General features: G+C 53.1%; 1 protein-coding gene across 4 annotated transcripts in view; it reads left to right on the top strand.

Annotated features, from left to right (window-relative positions):
• Positions 1-19,154, top strand: part of DOCK1 (dedicator of cytokinesis 1) — a 434,492-nt gene that overhangs the window by 279,626 nt on the left and 135,712 nt on the right. For all 4 annotated transcript variants that reach the window (XM_075534789.1, XM_075534791.1, XM_075534790.1 and 1 more), the window contains exon 28: positions 18,263-18,364. In XM_075534789.1, the coding sequence (XP_075390904.1) occupies positions 18,263-18,364 (102 nt within the window). The remainder of the gene's footprint in view (positions 1-18,262; positions 18,365-19,154) is intronic.

Genomic DNA, 19,154 nt, shown 5'->3' on the forward strand with positions numbered 1-19,154 from the left:
ATACCTCGCAGACCACCGCTAAATTCGATGCCGCCCTGTCCTCTGGGTGCATATCTCACCATGTTTTGGAGGCTTGGGGCAAGAGAAGCCCTGGTAGCCTAGTGGTTACATTTTGGGCTGCCATCTGAAAAGTGAGCCGTTCGAGATCAGCAGCCGCTCCACAGGGGAGAGACTGTACTCTCTACTCCGGAAACAGTACACGGACGGGCAGGTCTCCCCTGTCCCGCAGCTTTGCTACGAGTCGGCCTGGACTCGATGGCAGCGTTGGGTTGTGCTTTTGGATGTATATCAAGCTCCTTCTTCAAAAAGCCAGCTACTCGCCTCCTGTCTCTGGACAGTCCGTTCTTTTCACAGACCACCCATCATCTGATCAGGAGAGAGGAGGCCCTGGTCTAAGTCCGTCCGGAGGAAACCCCAGCCACGTTGTTGCGGATGGAGGACAGGCATTTAGACAGAGGGCTGTTTCCCAGGGCCTTTACGTCTGTGTTTCCCCATGGTCCAAATGGCTGTGGTAGGGATTTGATATAGGTGCTTTGGGGGAAGGGTAGGAGGAGAGCATAGAATAAAAATTCTCTCGGCTCCACCGGTGGAAAGGTCAACCACGCTTTAATGAATCTGAATCTGCAATCCGGGCGGGTGGGATAGCAGGGAAGCTTCACATGGCACGATGGCACTCGGTGCCGGAAACAGAATCGCCACTTCTCATACTTCTAAAATATGTTTATTACGTGTCTCTTCATGTGAGGGTATGCCAAGAGCCACTGCTACAGAATCACAGAAGCCTTTCCCGACAGAACGTGGAAAGGGCGGCGGTTCTGTTTCTGGGCCTCTCCCCCATCTCAGTCTGCACACTTCTGAAGGAGATGCACACACCTCTCAGAAGCTTCTCGCACAGGTCGGGGCTCCTTGACTCACCCATGTCAGAATGGCAGTTTGGCCGTCCTTGGGGGACTCAAAGCATGTTCTTTTCAAACATTCCCTGAGTTTTGAGATGAAAACGAAGCCTGACGGGGCAAGGCCAGGGCTGCAGGGGAGATGGGGTGAGATTTCCCAGCAGACGTTGCTGCTCACAAAATGTGAGCTTTTCCCCAATGGAGAGACGTTCTCACGCCCACTGTCTTGGGCTTTTCCTCACCAGTGCAGTTTTCAACCCTCTGAAAACTCCTTCCTAACACACCTCTCCGATCGCCCCCTATCCTTCGAGATCATCTACCATGATTGCCCCCACTGAAATCTCCAAAGCTCTTCCCAGACGTTCTGGGCTCCCACCAGTTCCCCTGGGAAGCCGCTGCTCTGATGGGACCTTCTTTGGCAGGCGCCTGAGGCAAGTGACATGCCGATAGAACTTGTCTGCGGCCATCCACGGATGGCAGGCGCGTGCTCCTGCACGCACGGTGTGGGTGTGGAATAAGCCCATGCACGTGTGAACTGGAACCTCAGCCGTAATCCACCTGCCTCGCCTGGGTACATAAGTCCTGATTGTGAAAAAGATAACCCCGGAATCCAAACATGCTACCAATTAACTCTATTCTCTCCCCACCAGTAAATCTAAATTAGAGAGGTTTGGGAGCCACACATTATTATGTGTCAAAAGTAGAGAAGGTAATTTATGGGAAGAGAATGGTGAATGTGGGTTTTTTCTAACCAGGCCTCTTCTAATTGAATTTTTCTGCATGCTAAACTGATGCTTTTTTTTTAATTGTATGCTTTATTGGTAAAGAAGGAAACTGAATTATTTTCATCAGTCAAGCAAAGAAATCTTCGCATTATTCCATCATCATAGGGGGCAGGCTAAGACTTTGGGGAACAGAGGTCGTAGGGGGTGGGGTGGAGGACAGGTCACACAGCCAGGCCCTCTGGACTGTGGGTCTTGACATCTTCTCCGAGCGTCTTGCTTTCTGTCTTTATTCCACGAGGTGGCCTCATGAAGATCCCTGGTGGCAGAGTGGGTGATACTGATACGATGGGCTCCTAACTACAAGGGCAGAGGTTGGAGACCATCAGGTGCTCTGCAGGAGAAAGAGGAGGCTTGCTGTTCTCGGGAGGATTTGCCGTCTCAGAAACCCACAGGCTCCGTTCTACCCAGTCCAACGGGGTCACTGTGGGTCATAGCAGACAGTCTGTTAAGAGCCCTTCTCGCTCATGTTTCAAATTTTTATATATTTTATATACTTTTTACTGGCTCACATTGATGCAAACCAGCAATATGCAAATGGAGGACTTCATTAGCTCTCTCTCCAATTAAAACACACACACACACACACCACCACCACCACCACCACCACCCCCACCACCCATCAGATTAAAGGATTCCTAACCAAAGGGTTTTGGGTTTGGGTTTTCAGAATACTCTTGAAAAGTTAACGTGCTAGCCACGAACTATTTTATGTGCAGCTGAAAAAAAATCAGAAATTGATTTGGGGGTATCTTCCTTTGTTTGTTGACTTTTCCCCTCTGTCTTCTGAGAGGGTGGGAATGGCTTCTGTGTACAGTACAAGAGTGTGCAAAGAGAAAGCAAGTCAGAGCCCATCCATGGGAAGCATCAAGTGCACCTTGCTTACTTCCCAAGGGCGGGGCGGGTTTGCTGGACTGCTGAAGTCTTCCTGCCAGGCTGCCTCCCCCCACCCCTACCCCCATGGAGGTCACCATGTTGGGACAGGAATAAATTCTAATTGGCAAGCAGGCTGGCCATGCACCAGGTACACAGCTTAGCAAGCCAATGCAGCCACTGCCCTGCCCACCTACAATGATTTGCTGACACTCGATTCATATCCAACTTAACCTCAGAATGGCCCTGGAGGCCAGCCAGACCTGTTGGTTTCCTGAACCCCTGAAATCCCCTCTACCCCCAGCCCTGTGCTGCCGGCCCTCCTGCCTCTGAGTCAGTTCCCCGTGCCTGATTCCTGCTCGCACAGCCCATCATAAGGATGGCTGGTAAACTCTCAGCCTGCACATCTCCGTAGGGCAGCGGTCTATCATGTCTCTTCCCGCAGGGAGCTCCTCGCATCTGCTACCCCAAAACGTGGTGGTTCAAGTCCAACCCGAGGTGACTCCGAAGACAGGCCTGGTGATCTAGCCTGGTGATCTATATCCTCCCATCACATCTGTCACTCCCACACGGACCTGCCACACTGCAGGCATTTGCTCCTTGGATGACTTGTTTCTTGATGGACATGCCAAGCACCCCACAGGACCAGCCCTATAGCTAGTGACCGTGCCTGCATTTGTTCCTATAAAATGGGGGTGGGGAGGGAGGCCAAGTGTGAGCACTTGGGGCAGGTGAGTGTCCCCCATGGCTGTGGTGAATTATTGTAGCCCACCAGGTGCCTCTCACCGCGCCTTTGAAGAGCCACCTGTGCCCGATGCCCTGCCCTGCCTGTGCTTGGCTAGGCTTCTGCCTTACGCTTTCCTCCCCCTCCCCACATCCCCCTTGTTGCTCTGCCTTACGCTTTCCTTCCCCTCCCCACATCCCCCTTGTTGCTCCAGAGCTTCTACCTGTTGGACATGCCCTCTCCCGACTTCATGTGATGACACAGAGACCTGGCCGAGGGAAGGGGGTGGTTGCACCCTCAGGCAATTTATAGGCAACGCTTTCTTCTCAACCTCCTTCTGCCCGGTGCTCCAGATGCCTCTGTGCACACCCTCCTCTGTGGCTACTGCTGCCTTCCAGGTGAGCCCTCTCTTCCTCGGCAGTCCTCGATGGGCACCTCAGGCCACTCTGCATGCCCTGCTCCTCAGAGAGATGTCCCAGCTCATTGGGGGCCAGAATGGTTGACCTCTGGAGAAAGCATGCCTTGCTCCTAAAGGGGCAGGTAGATTGGGGGGGGGGGGACAAGCTGGTCTCCACCGCCCCATGGCCTCACAGGCCACTTCCCTCTGTGCCGGGGAGTCTGAATTTCCTTCCTGGTGGGTGTGGACACTGGGGTTTCACAGACTCACCTATAATCAGGCCTGGGCCTGGGCATCAAGGGGGGCCCATTGACCCTTTCACAAACCTAGCATGGCACCTTTCTGGTCCCCCCCCTCTGTAAGCCAGACCTTACTTTTAGTTTTCTAAAGTAAAAGGCCTTCCTTAACAGCTATGTGTTAGTAATTGAGAACATTTCCCAGGCCAATAAAATGGTGAAGCCCCGAGCCATCTGTCAACAGGAGATCTTTGTTGCTAAGATGCCCAAACCAGCCAGCTTTCCCCCCACCAGGACTCCCGGGCAGATGCGAACAATAAGCTGCTAGCCGAAAGCTTGGTGGTTTGAGTCTACCCCAAGGTGACTCAGAAGACAGGCCTGGTGATCCAGTTCCACAAAACTAGCCACTGTGACCACAAAATGCTATGGGGCACACTCAGGGCCCCTCGAGGGCAGCGAGGTGCTGGCGGTGTCTGTCAAGAGGACTTTCCGAGGGGCTGGAGGTGTGGCATAGAGGTGAACCCCATCCCTAGCCCTGCTGACAGCTGTGCTAGGGTCACACCCACCCTGCCAGGCCCAGAGGTGGCGGGAGTCTCCCCCTTTCCCGTCTGTTGGGCAGTACACGCGGCGTCCTGAGCTCCATGTTCTCTCAGACGCTTATAAAAAGCTTGTTAGCGGAATGAGGTGCTTCCAGTGCCCTGGCCACAAGCTGGCATCCTGGGGGCTGGACCTGGCCAGGCATGCTCCTTGGCTGGGTCCTCCCCTGGGCTGCCAGCCTCCATGCGTGCTCGTGAGGGTGCCCATCACCCAGCCACACAGGACGCTCCAGGGGCCGGGCTGGTTGGGTGCAGCTGTGGCCTTGTCCCTACAGACTGGGAGACCAGACACTTGTACTGCAGCTCCTTGAACGGCGAAGCCACCCACACCCGCACCCGCTCGCTAATCGGATTTTCATTAGGCAGGCAGGCAGACTCACCAGGCACTTCGGTCTGTCAGGGCCAGGTTCACAGTTGCTTGGAAAACGATAATAACGTGGGGTGGTGGCTCTTTGGAGAAAAAGCCGTTGGTGAAAGCAAACCAGTGTCCTCCAGTCGATCCTGAGCCTTTGAATGGTGCTGGTGGACAGAAAGCAGCTGCCCCCACATGGGGTTTCCAAGGCTGCGCCTCTTGGGGAGGCAGAGGCCTCAGCTTTTGTGGAAATTCAGTGCCAGAAGCTCTGTTCCCCGCGGTCCACAGAATATATTTTATTCTCGGCCATGGCTTTATCCCCAAACACAAGGGGGCTTCCAAAAGTTGATGGCCACATTCTGTTCCCTTTTAATCCCATTTTCCCGTGTACTTTACGAAGCCCCCTTGGAGTGTGGAGTCTCCACATAGACACCCTTGAGGTGTTTGCTTCTGCCAACCAGCGCCTTCTCTTGACCTAATTCTCTGCCAGGGATCCACCCGGTCTCTGCCCTGTGCCCCTCAGGATGCAGCGGATTTAAATCCCTCACAAGTGGGCTTTGTGGTCGCCCACTCTGCCCATCTGCTTTACACAGACCCGAGCGTGACGTTTTGCCAGCTCTCAACTGTGTAGCCAGATAATTAGCTTGTGAGAAACAAACCCAATTTTGCAAACAAGTAGCAATCCTGGAAAGTAATTAAAATTAGTCATTACCGTACCACTTGGTGGCTTTACCTTCCAGTGCGTGTTGTTAAGATTGTGTCTCGGCAAGATTAATACCACAAGTTAAAAACAACAAAATCTTGTCTGAACATCTGTTGTGGAGTGACAGCCAGTTTGCATCATTTCTGCGTGACCCTTGACCCCAGTTCGGGTTCCGGGGACAAATAATCAGATTTGGTTTGTGATGGCCACCGGCTAATTCTGCGTGGTTTGGCCAGAGAGGTAGACCACATGCATGTGGTTCTGAGGTTGGGGAAAGGCGTGGTTGAGATCAGTGGGGTCTGCCGCAGAGGTTGATGTCCGTCAAGCAGTCTCCTGGGTTTCTGAGTGGGCAGTATTGTGACTGACCACCGTCGCAATGGATCGCTCAGTGACTTTGTGGGAACGGCAGCTTACAGCTCTCAAATGTTGAGGATTAGTGAAATGATCCCCTCTCCCATTGTCATCATAGACAAAGTACATTAGGGAAATGGGTGATATCCTCATGATGTTGGCGAAATTGCTGTCGACGACGTGGCGGGGTGCCCCCCTCTGATCGTTCCCCTGGATGGGAGAGCATCCAGCAGAGCTCCACTTAGTGAAATGGAATGTGGAAGCATCTCCCATGCGCCCCGCGGAGCTCACGACTGTTACCTGCTCAGGTACCAGATGGTCTCCTTGGGATGTTAATTAGCGTGAACACTGACAAGTGTTGAAATTCCACTGCCAGTTTTTCCCCCGCGCGTGTACCCCATCCAGTGGTGTGCCGGCTTGTGGAAGGTGTCAAGAGCGGTACCTGCTACGTGTCGTTCCTGCTGATGTTGGTGGGCACTCGTGGTCCCTTCTCAGAGCGACTCCCTGTGTTCAGGGCAGGGCTTGCCCGTGGGCCTTTCAGGGCAGCATCCTTGGGGAAACAGCGCCTGGCCTGCCTCTCAAGGCCCCGCTGGCTGGCGGCATGCCGTTCAGTGTTCAGCCCTCAGAGTACCTTCGTGAACACTTGTTACATGAATCAGTGCATAACGAGGCTCCATCTCCTCCCCTGCATGGAGAATGTCATGAAACGTCGCTCTTTCAAAGTTTGCTTTATTGCAGTTTGACTTAATGTATATGTGTTATGTTTCACAGTATCATTCTCACCCTACTCACTGCCACGGAGTCATTCTGAGACATAGCCACCTGCCAAGACAGAGTAGAGCTGTCCCCCATGGTTTTCCGAGATTGGAAAATCGACGGGAGAAAAATGCCTCATCTCTCTCCCATGGAGGGGATGGTGGTTTTGAACTGCTGGCCATGCAGTTAGCAGCCCAACACGTAATTCTTCTCGTTCTCTAGAAGAGTGTCTACGATGTTACCAAACACTACGTTTTATTGCAGCTCCATTTGTGCTCCAATAATGTTATTTTCTGATACTGCCCATGATTGTATCCGTTCAGTTTGCCTTATCTGTAACTGACCATCTGTAGTTAAGGAATGCGTCCTTCACAGGTTGCCTCAGCTTAATCTTACACCAAGACTCAGAATAATAAGAAAGCCATAACCCCTAAAGCAATGGTTCTCCACCTGTGGGCCGCGACCCCTTTGGGGTTCAAACAACCCTTTCACAGGAGTTACCTGATTCATCACAGTAGCAAAATGACAGTTATGAAGTAGCAACAAAAATAATTTTATGGTTGGGGGGGGGGGTTCACCACAACATGAGGCACTGTATGAAAGGGTTGCGGCATCAGGAAGGTTGAGAACCACTGTCCTAAGCATGCCCTACAATCGACACCCCTAAGGCCACGCAGGTGAGCGCTCTCAGCAGCAGCAGCTGTCTGCTGTCCTGGAGATGCCAACCTGTGCGTGGAGGCTCCCAACCGATCAGGAAGGCCGCTGTACCGTTCTAGATGAACGTGAGTTGACATAAATGAAGAGTCCCGCAAATAACAAAAGCAATTGGCGGCAATAACGAGTTCTGTGAGTCCGCTGACAAAATAAACATCAAATTCCATTGCGCTCCCAAGTGTGTAAATAAAACTATAAGACAAGCCTGGTTGGGGGATAACTCCCCACCCAAAGCAAAGGAGTGGTCCTTAAAGCACTCTTTAAGAATCTCTGTGATGAACACCACACAGTACTCAGAAATGGGAAGAAGACAGGCTGGCGCAAAGACAGGCAGTTTGTGCGTCTCTGCTGGAGCTCCGATAGCGCAAGCCTCCTCAGTTCACTGTGAAACGTCATTGGAATTCCGATTAAAATCCCAGTGGGATTTGCCCCAAACTCGGCTCCATGGTTCTGAAGTCCAGGTGAAAGAGTGGCTTCTTCCGGGCACCTGAGCGAAGTGGGAGCAGTGGGACTGGAGCGGCAAAGCTCCTGGCGAAGCTGCACTCGTCATACATGAAGGCAGACCCGTGGGACACGCAGGTGCCAGGACCATAGGTGCTGTTTCATTGAGACCAGATTGTCAGGAATGGAGTGTGTCCATCATCACAGTTTTCAGACGAGGAAACTGAGGCCCCGGGGGACTAAGTCACCTGTGGTACTTTCTACGGCACGCTTGAGCCTGGCCCAGGGCAGATCCCACCCTGCTTGCCACCAAGACCTTTGGTTGTGGCCCCTAGACTAACTCTCCGTCATGCAGCTATCTCTGTACCTGTGCCCACGGAAAGCATGGCACAAAACAAGGACCAGAGAGAGCGAGGGCGCACTTCTCTCCCACTGGGACGCCCGTCCTTATCTTCTTTTCCACGTCGACTGGAGAGGCCTCCACATGGGCCACGGGGCAGCCCAGCAGGGAAGGGCCCGTTCCACAGGAGTAAATATGGGGGGACTTTAAATGCACACGCAATAACAATTCTTTTAAAACCTCCACCCCAGCTCCTGAAACATTTTATGCAGAGCAGATTCCTTGATTTTTACAACACACAGTCCCCTCCCGCCGTGTCTTCAAATGGTCACATCATTGCCTGTGCTCCTGTGAGTCTGTTCAGAAGTAGCTCTTTGGACCGTGAAAGTCTCCTCCTTAGCATCCCCTAGAGCTTCTGTCCTGAATGGCTGCCTTGTACAGTGTTTGCAACATTGGGTCTTAATTATTGTGGTCATGGGTGTCTCCTCCAACAGACTGTGAGTAGACGTTGTTTTTAAACCTTGGCTTTTCATGAAAAAACTTTTTTTGTTGTTGGAATGCTGGTTGGGAATAGGGGGAGCCAACAGTATGAAGCAGCATACAACTTCTATCTATAGTCTCTCCTTGAACTATCCCATTCTGTGTGTGTGTGTGTGTGTGTGTGTGTGTGCATGCCTGTCTGCCACTAGCCCGTCTGAGGTTAACTGCGTGTGTGTCTGTCTTCTGTAGGTGTGCTGTTACATGTGTGTGCGTGCGCGCGTGCGTCCAAAGCAGAAGCTAGCACCGGCTGTTCTGACATATCATACTTGAATGTTTCACATCTCTCTGAAGGATCGTTCTGCCCATGGCCAAAATAAGACCCCCTAGAGCGTTTTCAACACAGTGAAGGCCCAAGAGCCAGGTTGTGGTGTGAAAACCAGCACGTGGCAATGGAAGATGACCTCATCAGGTCCCTAAGTGAAAGAGCTCCATCCTCACCTAACTGCCAAATCGCATCATCATGTAACTGCCCAATTTCATTCTCACCAGCTGCCCTATCACGGTGAAGCATAGCCCAGCCAGGTGGACCTGGGCCTTAACCACCTAGCCAGCCTTGCTGTTGCCTCGTCCCTCTGCACTCTTTCCTGCCAGACTTACCTCGTTTACAAAGAGAGTCTGGAGATTTCCTGTTACGGCCACGAGTATGCCGGGTCAGCTGAGGACGTGGTTGAAGAGCGAGCAGCAGTACAATCTGATGGCGACTCTGCATGTCCTGTCCCCGTTGTTGCTGGTCTAGGCATCCTGGCGAGTTGTCTTACCAAATCCCTCGCAATCTGGAGCCAACTTATCTTATCCAGGTGACTCAATACTTGTACCAAAAAGCGGTACCTCAGTCACAATGTGTCTTTGGCATTCACCTCACCAGGTGGCACATCCTCTAATAAGAAATATCCGTGGGCTGATCCCATGAGGCCACGGGAAGTGACAGCCTTTCTCCTAACCGTTTAACATCTGGGAACATCCTGCCCGGATCGGCCATAACTTTAGGAGTAGAGAATTACCATTTTCCCATTCTTTTGTTTTCTGCCCCCTGCATTTTTTTAGTCTCCTCTCTCTCTCTCTCTCTCTCTCTCTCTCTCTCTCTCTCTCTCTCTCTCTCTCTCTGTTAGTGTGCCAAACATCCAAGCCCACTCCCACTGAGTCCATTGTGACTTATAACTGCCCTATATATATATGGATTCTGAGGCTGTAAATCTTCATGGGACCCGTTGGCATCAGCGATCCTCGTCGAAGCAGCTGGTGGCTTTGAACCACTGGCCTTGCACTTCGTAATCCAGCCCCTGCCTGGTAGTGCCGCCACTTTTCATCCGTAGAACTCATTGCCGTCGCATCCTTTCTGGCTCCTAGGGACCCCATCAAACAAAATAAAACCTGGGGGCTCTGAGATGGTAACTCCTTATGGAAGTGGAGACCCTCTGTCTCCCTTGAGCGGTGGGTCTGAACTGCTGGCCTGTGCTCACCAGTCCCACGTATCACCCACTTGTTCCCAGGGCGTCTTTTCTGACCTTGATCTATAGACCCCACAACACTGGATGAAAGAAAGTCAGTGTTGGGACCCGTTGCCCTCACTGTTGATTTTGATACCCAAATAGTCTCAATGGTCCCACGCTGGCCAAAGGGTCTCTTCCAGCGTCTCTCCCTCTCCCCACTTCTTGCCCCCCTCATCCCCCCAATATCTTCCCGACACAATTCCCGGGGCTGAGAGCATGTCCTGCCCCTGAGGCAGCCTTGCCCCGGGCCAGCTCTCGGTGTGTCCTGGACAGAGGCCTTCGGACTGACCGCCAGGAGCTCCAGGCTTTCCACAGGGCCCACGCTCAAGGGATGTCGGCCGAGGGTGGTGTTTGCCAATAAAACGTGCCCTTTTGTGTCTCCTCACCAGTTAGGGCTTTCCTCCAAGTTTGTTAGGGCCGCCTTCTCGGGGAGCCTGGTTCTTCAGACTGGCAGGAGCCTTCACGGAGACGGATGGACTCCGACGCAGCAACGATTGTGGGATGGCACCGGGCTGGGCAGTGCTTCCTCTGCGGTGCATTGCGGTGGCTGTGTGTTGGGACTGACTCGGCGGTACCTAGCCACCACGATGATAACAGGCTTTTTCCTGTGTAGCCCCTCACTAGCAGGAGCCCCGGTGGTGCCGTGGTTACCAGGTGCATGATTAGCAGCTGTATGGAGAAAGCGGGGCTTTCTTCGCTCATTCACGGCTACAGATCGGAAACCCACAGTGGGCCACTGAGCCAGCATGGCCTTGATGGCAGGGAGTTTGCTTGTCTTTAATGATCGTCATTGGAACATGTCGGAAAACGAGATTGAATAAGTGAGGCGGAGGTATGGTCATTAGTAATTGACATCTGTGTTTCTGTTACACAATTTTCTCTTACTTCAGATTTTAAAAATCTTTTCTTCTTCATTAAGGGAGCCTTGGTGGCAGAGTGGTTACCTGTCAGGCTCCCAAACATAAGGTCGGTGCTTCGAAACCACTAGGTCACTCTATGGGAGGAAGAAGGGGCTTTCTACTCTTGTCAAGAGCTGCAGTCTCAGAAGCCCACAGAGGCAGTGCCGTTCTGTCCTGTAGGGTCGCTGTGAGTCAAAATCTACTCAGTGAGTGTGAGTTTAATTTTGATTTTATTATTTTATTTTTTAACACTTGTTACGCACCAAAATCCCTCAGCCCACTTTTCACTACACTGATGTGGGTAAAATAGAGAACTCTGTCCTGTCATGAATCACGTGGGGAATCTCTATCTTCCCCAAAGAAGGCGTTTCGGCTGTAAACTTTAAGTAAGACAATAATAGTGTTCTTTAGCGACTGAAATCAGTTTTTCAAAAACGAAGACAGTCGTATTGATTCTCCTCCATTAGTAAGTGCTTCTTTTGCCTGACTTCCCCGTGTTCCTACTGCAGTATTTACAGATACGGTGTATCATGGATGAGACACGACATCCTAAACTTCCTAAGGCTCTAATCTGACCAGATTTACTCAGCTTATGAAAAATAAAGTCTAGGCTTTTAGCTTTCCCCACCTTGTCTTGGTTCTAGCAATAATTGCATTTTAGGAAGAAGTTGCATGCAAAGTGTGCATTTCTCACTGTGTCGTAAAACATGTTTAGACGTCGAATTTGATCAGGTAACTTAGTTTCATCCTTCAGAACATGTGTAAATTGATGTTTAAATTCTTACATTGAATAAGTAGCAAATAATTGTTATGAGCAACTTAGAATCCAAACATTACCCCCGGTATGTTTTTCCTACAAAGGCTTGGCTCCAGTTACAGCCGCGGCAAAATTGGAATCGATTTTGATTTCAAAATTAGATTTCTTCCCATCCACTTCTGGAATGACATGAGCTCCTGCCACTCTGTGAATTAGACTAAGCACTTGCACTTGTTCCCCATGCTTGAAAATCACTACAATGTGACATTAGCGTAGTTCACCAGTGCTATTTTCAGTTTTGTGCAGTTCATGTAGCTAGCTCATTAGCCATCCATCATTTGGAGGCATTTTTAAAGATAAGGATGAATTTGTCCCTAATGAGAAAAGCAGCAAAACACAAACATTCCCAATTTCATCAAGGATCGTCTGTCTGGAAAAGGTATAAACCAGGGCATCGCCATTTGAACAGCAGCACCTGACTCTGCCTTGTGACTGCATCTCATGCGAACTTTGTTCAGCACTCAGCCAAACCAAAGCAATGGCACAGTGGCCGGTGGAGTCCGAACAGGGTAGAGCTGTCCCTGTGGGCTTCCGAGAGAGTGGTGCGTACAGGCGAGGGCAGCCTCATCTTTAGCACCGGGAGCAGCTGGTGACTTTGAACGGCTGATCCTATGGCGTCTTCTTGAGTCGGTTCTTGTTATTTTAAATCCTGGGAGAGCAACTTGTTTGAAAACTCGCCCCACCTTCACCATTCAACAGAGACAACTCTCCGTAGTGTCTCTCTTGATTGCTTTTCCTCCTGTGTGTGCGGTTTGAAGTTCCTCTTCATCGACAGATTGCTTGCATGAGCTTCCCGTTATCTCTTAGTTTCCATGGGGCGAGGATGAGAATCTGGAAAGCAACCTCAAGCCTGGCACGCCCCTGTTCCTGTCTCCCATCTTCCCCAGATGGTTCCCAGTCCCTTTCTTATGCTGACATGGAGCTTTGGGATGAGATAGCAGGTAGTCTGTGTGGTTCAGAAACCGGTTTTGAGCTGCTAAACTGGTGTGACTTGTCAGCTGCCTCGGGGCTGATCCTCCCCTCCCCCCACCCTCCAACAAACACAACAGACCTAGAAGTTGCACAACACTCTGCTGTGTCCCCATCGTTGGGGGTCCACACGTGTGGCCGGTGGGCTTTAAAGCAGGACGTGTCGCTGCGGGTTTCTGAGCCTGTGTGGTTGGCAAGTTCATGCCCAGTCTTGGGAGGAACGCTCTGCTTGACCGGTCAGTTGTTCCAAAGAAGACTCTCCCCTGCTGATGTGTGGTTGAACAGTGAAGGCCTGGGGATTTTCAGCAGCCTCAGCCACCTGGCTCCATGGTCTGGCCTCTCTTCTGTGTAACCTGGTCGCAGCCTCCCCTGGTCCAGGAATAACCGTGCAGGCCTCTGTCCAGGCCTAATGGGGCATCCCCTTGCTGCCATGCTGAGAGCAGGCATGTAGGAGACAACACGGTGTTTTCAGGACATCTGTCATGTTGTGTTCCCCCTCCTGGGCATCCTCTCTTACTGGGGCCCCTGTCATCTCTGGAGCCTGGCTTGGGGGTTGTGTGACTTCGTGCGGAGAACCCCCATCACCCTCCTCACATGGTACCGCTCCAGCCACTGTCTGCAGCTCTGAGTCCTCTCCTCCTCTCTTGCGGTGACCTCATTGCCCTCTGTCTAACTTTCCGGTGAAAATGCAGGTGCCCATGTCATTAGGGACTTGTCTCTGATGTGTGGGCAGGGAGCCCTCTCCCTGGTCAGCATCAGCGCCGGGTGATTCTTGGGCGTCTGCAGACCAGTTTGCCATGCTCTTCGTCTTTAGGTTTCAGGCGCCTTCGTCTGTCTTTGTAAGTTTCCTCGGGACAGTAGAACCCTTAAAAAATCGCTTCCTTTAACTCGCCCTCTTGCAATCAGAACGTCCTTCTGTTCCCTGGGGTTCTTCAAGAGGAGTCCTGGACCTGGACTGATGTCCAGTCACTCCTGCCTTCTAATAGGAAGAGTCCACTCAACAGCTCCCTTTTCCTGTGGCCCATCTGCATGCTGTTGTCTCCTGGAGTCAGTTCTCTGCCTTGCCTCTTCCCCCGCAGGTAACCCAGCCTCGACTCGCCAAATCCCTCCTCTTTTGGTGTCACTCCAATGCTTGATAGGTGACATCTGGGCACGTATTGAAAATGTCACTGGAGGATAACTCTTTCTTTAATTTTTAATGATGATTATGAGGCGGGTTTATTCTCACCCCTGTCTTGGGAGTTAAACATCGAAATGAGGAATCCTCTTCAAAGTACTTGTGTGTGCTTGGTGAAGACGCATCCGAAAATCGTTACGAGGCTTCACCTGGAGATCAAATATAATCACCCTGATTTGGTGCTTCTGGGCTCCTGCCCCACCTCCAACAGCTCCTCAGGTGTGGGGCTGCCCGGAGGTCCCTCCGCAGAGAGTTAACCTTTTGTGCCCTGTGGTCTGTGTGCCACAGAGGAAGTGTGTGTGTGTGTGCCCCACACAGAGCGTGAGCCCCGTGCCGAATACAGTGCCTTGCCCGGTGGGTGGAGGTGCCAGGCTCAGAGCAGTGCCTCCGAGGGAAGACCCAGCCATCTGTTTCTGCCGGTCACAATAGTCCAGCCCCATTGCGCTTGGGCCCTGAGGGTTGGGGTCTACCCGATCACCTCCCACTGCCCGATCCTGTGCCATCCTCACGATCGCTGCCGTGTCTGAGCCCACACGGCCCTCCTCTCTGTCCTGTGATTTCAGAAGGCTCTGAAAAGAAATCAGCGACCGTGGAAGAGTCGTCCTTCTCCTCGGGCCTGTGGGATTAAAAACTATCTTGTGTAGCTCTCCACCATCCCCATTTTCACCAATAACCTCCCCAAATGCGTGCCTCCCCCCAGCTCCCAGCCCTGAGAGGCTGTCCATGTTATGTCTTCAGGAAACCATGGCCACCCCTGCTGCCTCCCTACCAGAAACACCCGTCCCTGCCGGCCAGGGTCAGCGGTGCCAGGGGCGCTGGCCCAGATGTGGTGCCAGGTGTGTTCTCACTTCCTTAAGGAGGCTCCAAGCTTCAACTCTGACTCGAGCTGACGTGGCAAGTGTGCTTGCCCAGAGAAGGAGTGGGGCTCCCTGGAGATGGTTGCATCCTTTGCTTACACAGAGAGGGCACATGACCCTGGCTGCCTGGCCCCTGACCAGTTCCCATTCCTCCTCATGACGGCCTCCTCCTATCCCACGTTCTCCTGCAGCGAAAGGGCTTCCTGGTGCCATCCTTGGGTTCCCAGGACCTGCTCGCTCTCTGGGCACTGCCGACCCCCTTGGCTTTTGTTCCCGGCATCAGGGTCGCTCACACACTTTGGCATTGCCTGGTAGTCCGCTCCTGCCGCGCCACCCGGGCTGGGCATCTGGCCCGACTCCTGTTGTACCTGGCTCTCCCCTTCGCGCCCCTCAGACTCCCGCCTCTTCGACTCTGCCCTCAAGGCTGGCTTGAGTTTGCCCGGCCAACCTGACTTGCTACGTGAAGCCTGTGGCTAGATTGCTTCCCACTGCAGGCGGCTGACTATGGTCTGAGCCACCCCAAGGGCTCAGTGTCCGTGGCCAAGCCATCTAGACGTGCAGTAAGTTAACGGGAGCACCTTTCTCTGAAGGAGTCTTGTCACACAGTGGCCCTGTGCTCACTTCCCCACTGCCCGTCCACGGTGCAAACGCACCAGACAGCTCCGAGAAGAAAGGCCTGGTGTTCAGCCCCTGGGAAGGGGTCCTTCCTCCGCCGCCACCTGAGGCTGCTGGGAGCTGGCCTCAAGGCCGTGGCACCTAGCAGCAGCCTGCTAGGTGTACCTCTTCTTGTGGAGGAAGGGCGCCCAGTCCAGTGGGCAGTAGACCAGGTCCCGAGGTGGAATGAAGGACAGTGCCCCTGGGTGTCTTCCTCCTCCTCCACTTTCTCTCACCGCTGTTTTGTGATCGTAAAACCGAGGCCATCGGGTCCGTGTCGATCGTCAGCAGGCCCTACGATTCTCAAGGACGGAATGTAACTTCGTGTCCGGTCCGCCCCACAGTAGTCTCGAGCACCGCAGATGGGAGCCTTGCCCGGTCCTGAGCCATTCTCGCAGATTCTTCTCTGCGGGAGCTGGTTGCAGTCACCATGTCGGTCCATCTTGCTGAGGATAAGATCGGTCAGCTGGCCAGCTCGCTGACTGGCCGGTCACTTGGCACCGTCGCCTTCCCAGCCAGCTGTGTTGATATCTCAGTCTGGCTGTCTGTGAAATGGGGGCAAGGAGGGGTCGGTGGGGTGGCGGGATGAAGCCGTGGGTGTGAAGCCCTCATCCATGTGCACATCCTGTCCACTGAGCTGTCACGTTGATGCCCCCAAAGGGTCTCATCCCCCCTGGAGCACGCAAGCCCAAAGACCATATTTCTCAGCAGGAGACCAAACACGGAGGTGCCTCAGAAGTCCGTGCTCACCACCAGACGTTGGCCACCTTGCAGCTCGTGCCTCCCATGGAAGACAGGCATCCCCTCGCTCGTTCCCCGAACACCAGCGCGGAGTCTGAGCCTCGGCAATTGTCATCATTCACAAATAATTTACGTTTCGGAGCAAACGGGGGCCACCGTATTCCCGTTATTGTATTTATTCAATTTACACGATGGCTCCTTGGAGGACTCATTTGGAAGCATCTGTGTGTGCTATAGATACAAACAGATTGGTAGGGGGGCAGGGGGAGCATCTGCCTTTAACACTCTGCCATGGAACGAACATTCCAAATTAATATGAAAGACCCTTCCGTGTTCGAATATACTGCTTATAAACATCGAGACCGTGAAAGAATGCAATTGGGGAACGAGTTTAATTAGGGGGATGGGTGCCCGGTCTTAAAAGATGCCTCAGCCTATCACCCCACCTGACTCATACCGGCTGGTTGGGGGCAGAGGGGTGCTGCTGTCCATTCCTTAAGATGCCATTCATCTTGGGGGGAGCATTTAAGATCAAAGAAGCCGTTCAGATGTTCTTGGCCACACGCTGGGCCACAGGCCTCCTGCCTGTCCACCCACCCACCCAGCCCTCAGGGCACTCAGCACACACACAGACCGAGCACTGTCCGGTCAACCAAAGCCGCATCTGTCACCCTTCAGGAGATTCTGATGCCCGGTGACCCTGTGAATTACAGAGCAGAACTGCTCCATGGGGCTTGCTGGACTGTAACCTCACAGGGTGGGGGGGGTGGGGGTGAAGACTCCACAAAGAGTCACAGCGGAAGTCCCACTCTGCCTGGTCAGGTTGCTTTGAGTGGGAACCGAGTGGAAGGTGGTGAGTTTGGTCAGGTCTTCATGGAAGATTGCCAGGCCTCTCTTCTGCACATCTCCAGGTGGCTAGAAGAAAAACCCAGTACAACTTGGGCCCGCACCAGTGCCAGCCCCACCTTGCCGGGCCTGCTCCTTCTACCAGGACTCGGCTTCCTGTCTTCCTCTCCTTTCCCTCCAGCCCCATCTGCCAGGAGAGACTCCCAGTTCCCCTACTCTGCATTCTGATGAGCCTGCCCTCCCCTCGGCTTCTTGTGGCGGCGGCGGAGGCGGCAGTGGTTGGACCATAACTCATTGTGCAGCCCGTGGTGATTGCCTCTAAATTGGCCAAGGGGGGATGTGGGCCGACTTTGAAAAATCCAAGTCCTCCCTCTGGCCGGCCCGAGAGGAGATTGCCAGCCGGCTTCAGGAAGGGGCAGGCCACTTGAGTGATGGCGTCTCCGTCCCTGGCGCTAACTCTGGAGCATCTATGTCACGCGTGTTGTTTTCTGCTCTGGAGGCCCGGATGCTAGCAAGCACCATCTTCTCTGAAGGCGGAGGAGAGACGACCCTAACCCAAAGCCCCTGCCTGCCATTTGGTGCAGACACAGGACCACCCTCCAGGACAGCATAGGACCGCGTCTTCAGGTTTCAGAGGCTGTAAATCATTACAGAAGTGGACTGCCTCATCTTGTGGCCAAGGAGCGACTGGTGGGTTCGAACCACTGACCTCTGGCTAGCAGCCCAGCGCTCAGCCCACTGTGTCACCAGGGCACCTTGGGAATGTGGCCAATAAATACAAAATCCAGGGCTTGGAATGGTAAGGTCACATTGGCTGGTCGTCTGGCAAGGCGTGCCCGGCTGATGAATGCAGGCCCGGGTCCCACGTCTCCTCCTGGAGAGGGGAGGGCTGTGGTTTTCATTCACTCCCCCGAGCCTCCAATGGAGGCAGAATTTACAGAGCACGAGTCAACCCTTGGAAGTGACCATTTCCGTGGGTGCTGGCATGGTCACCATGCTGTAGGGCCAGCTCCTTCCCAAACAGCCTAAGTCCTCCCCTCGGGCTGTCTCCACCTGCCCCCACAGGGTCTCTCTCTGCGCCTCTAAGTCCCCTCTCCGCCTCGTTTATTAACAGGGCAACTTCGTGGCCTGCATGACTGCGATCCTGCGGCAGATGGAAGACTACCATTACGCCCATTTGATCAAGACTTTTGGCAAGATGAGGACCGATGTGGTGGTGAGTGTGGCCCTGGCCCTTCTCATATGACCATCTTCCGGGTGTTGGGGGTGGTCCGGTCCGCATTGCCCTCAGGGAATTCTGTGGTCTGTCTTCTGAGGGTGGGTGCGTCGGAACTCGCCTCCGATCTCATTCCAGAAAGGTGGCCAATTAACCAGATGTAGTGCTGCCACCCCCTAACCCGGTGTCACCTCTGAGCTAGACCAGGTCCAGTTTCCTGTGTGGCCTCTTTTCCAATGACCTGGGATCGTGACCGAATCGCCCGCGGACAGAGTGCCGCTACCTGCTGTCCTCGGCCGGGTCTTTGCGGCCTTCAATCACACGGTCATTTGTCACCGTTAATTAACTGGGGTCTCCCGGCATCAGTCCACAGTGCCCTCCTGCCATCCCCAGTCAAAGTACCATCCAACTTAATTAGGGAAAGTCAGGTGGGGAGGGATTTACCGCTTGGGCGCTACCTCTGTAATGACCTGAAATTGCACTGCCACATGGCGGGCAAACTCTGCAAAGCTGCACCCTTACGGGCTGGCAGGCTCCCAGGGCGTGGCGATCTCAACGCTGGGGGGTCTGACGTCTCCTACCTCATGCCTGTGGAATCCTGGGACACCAAGGAGTATACCGAGATGTCCTGGCATCCCCAGCACCAACAGCCCTGTCCTGAATGTCTTTCTTGAGCAGGGAAGAGAAGAAGAGGGGACTTTTCATGTGCCTTCTAGAAAAAGTGATTCATTCCAATACCAGAGTCTTAGCATTTATGTTAGTCCGGGTTAGCTAGAAAAATAAATCATAG

This window comes from Tenrec ecaudatus, chromosome 16 (genome assembly GCF_050624435.1).
Source record: "Tenrec ecaudatus isolate mTenEca1 chromosome 16, mTenEca1.hap1, whole genome shotgun sequence".
In the NCBI taxonomy this organism is placed as follows: Eukaryota; Metazoa; Chordata; class Mammalia; order Afrosoricida; family Tenrecidae; genus Tenrec; species Tenrec ecaudatus.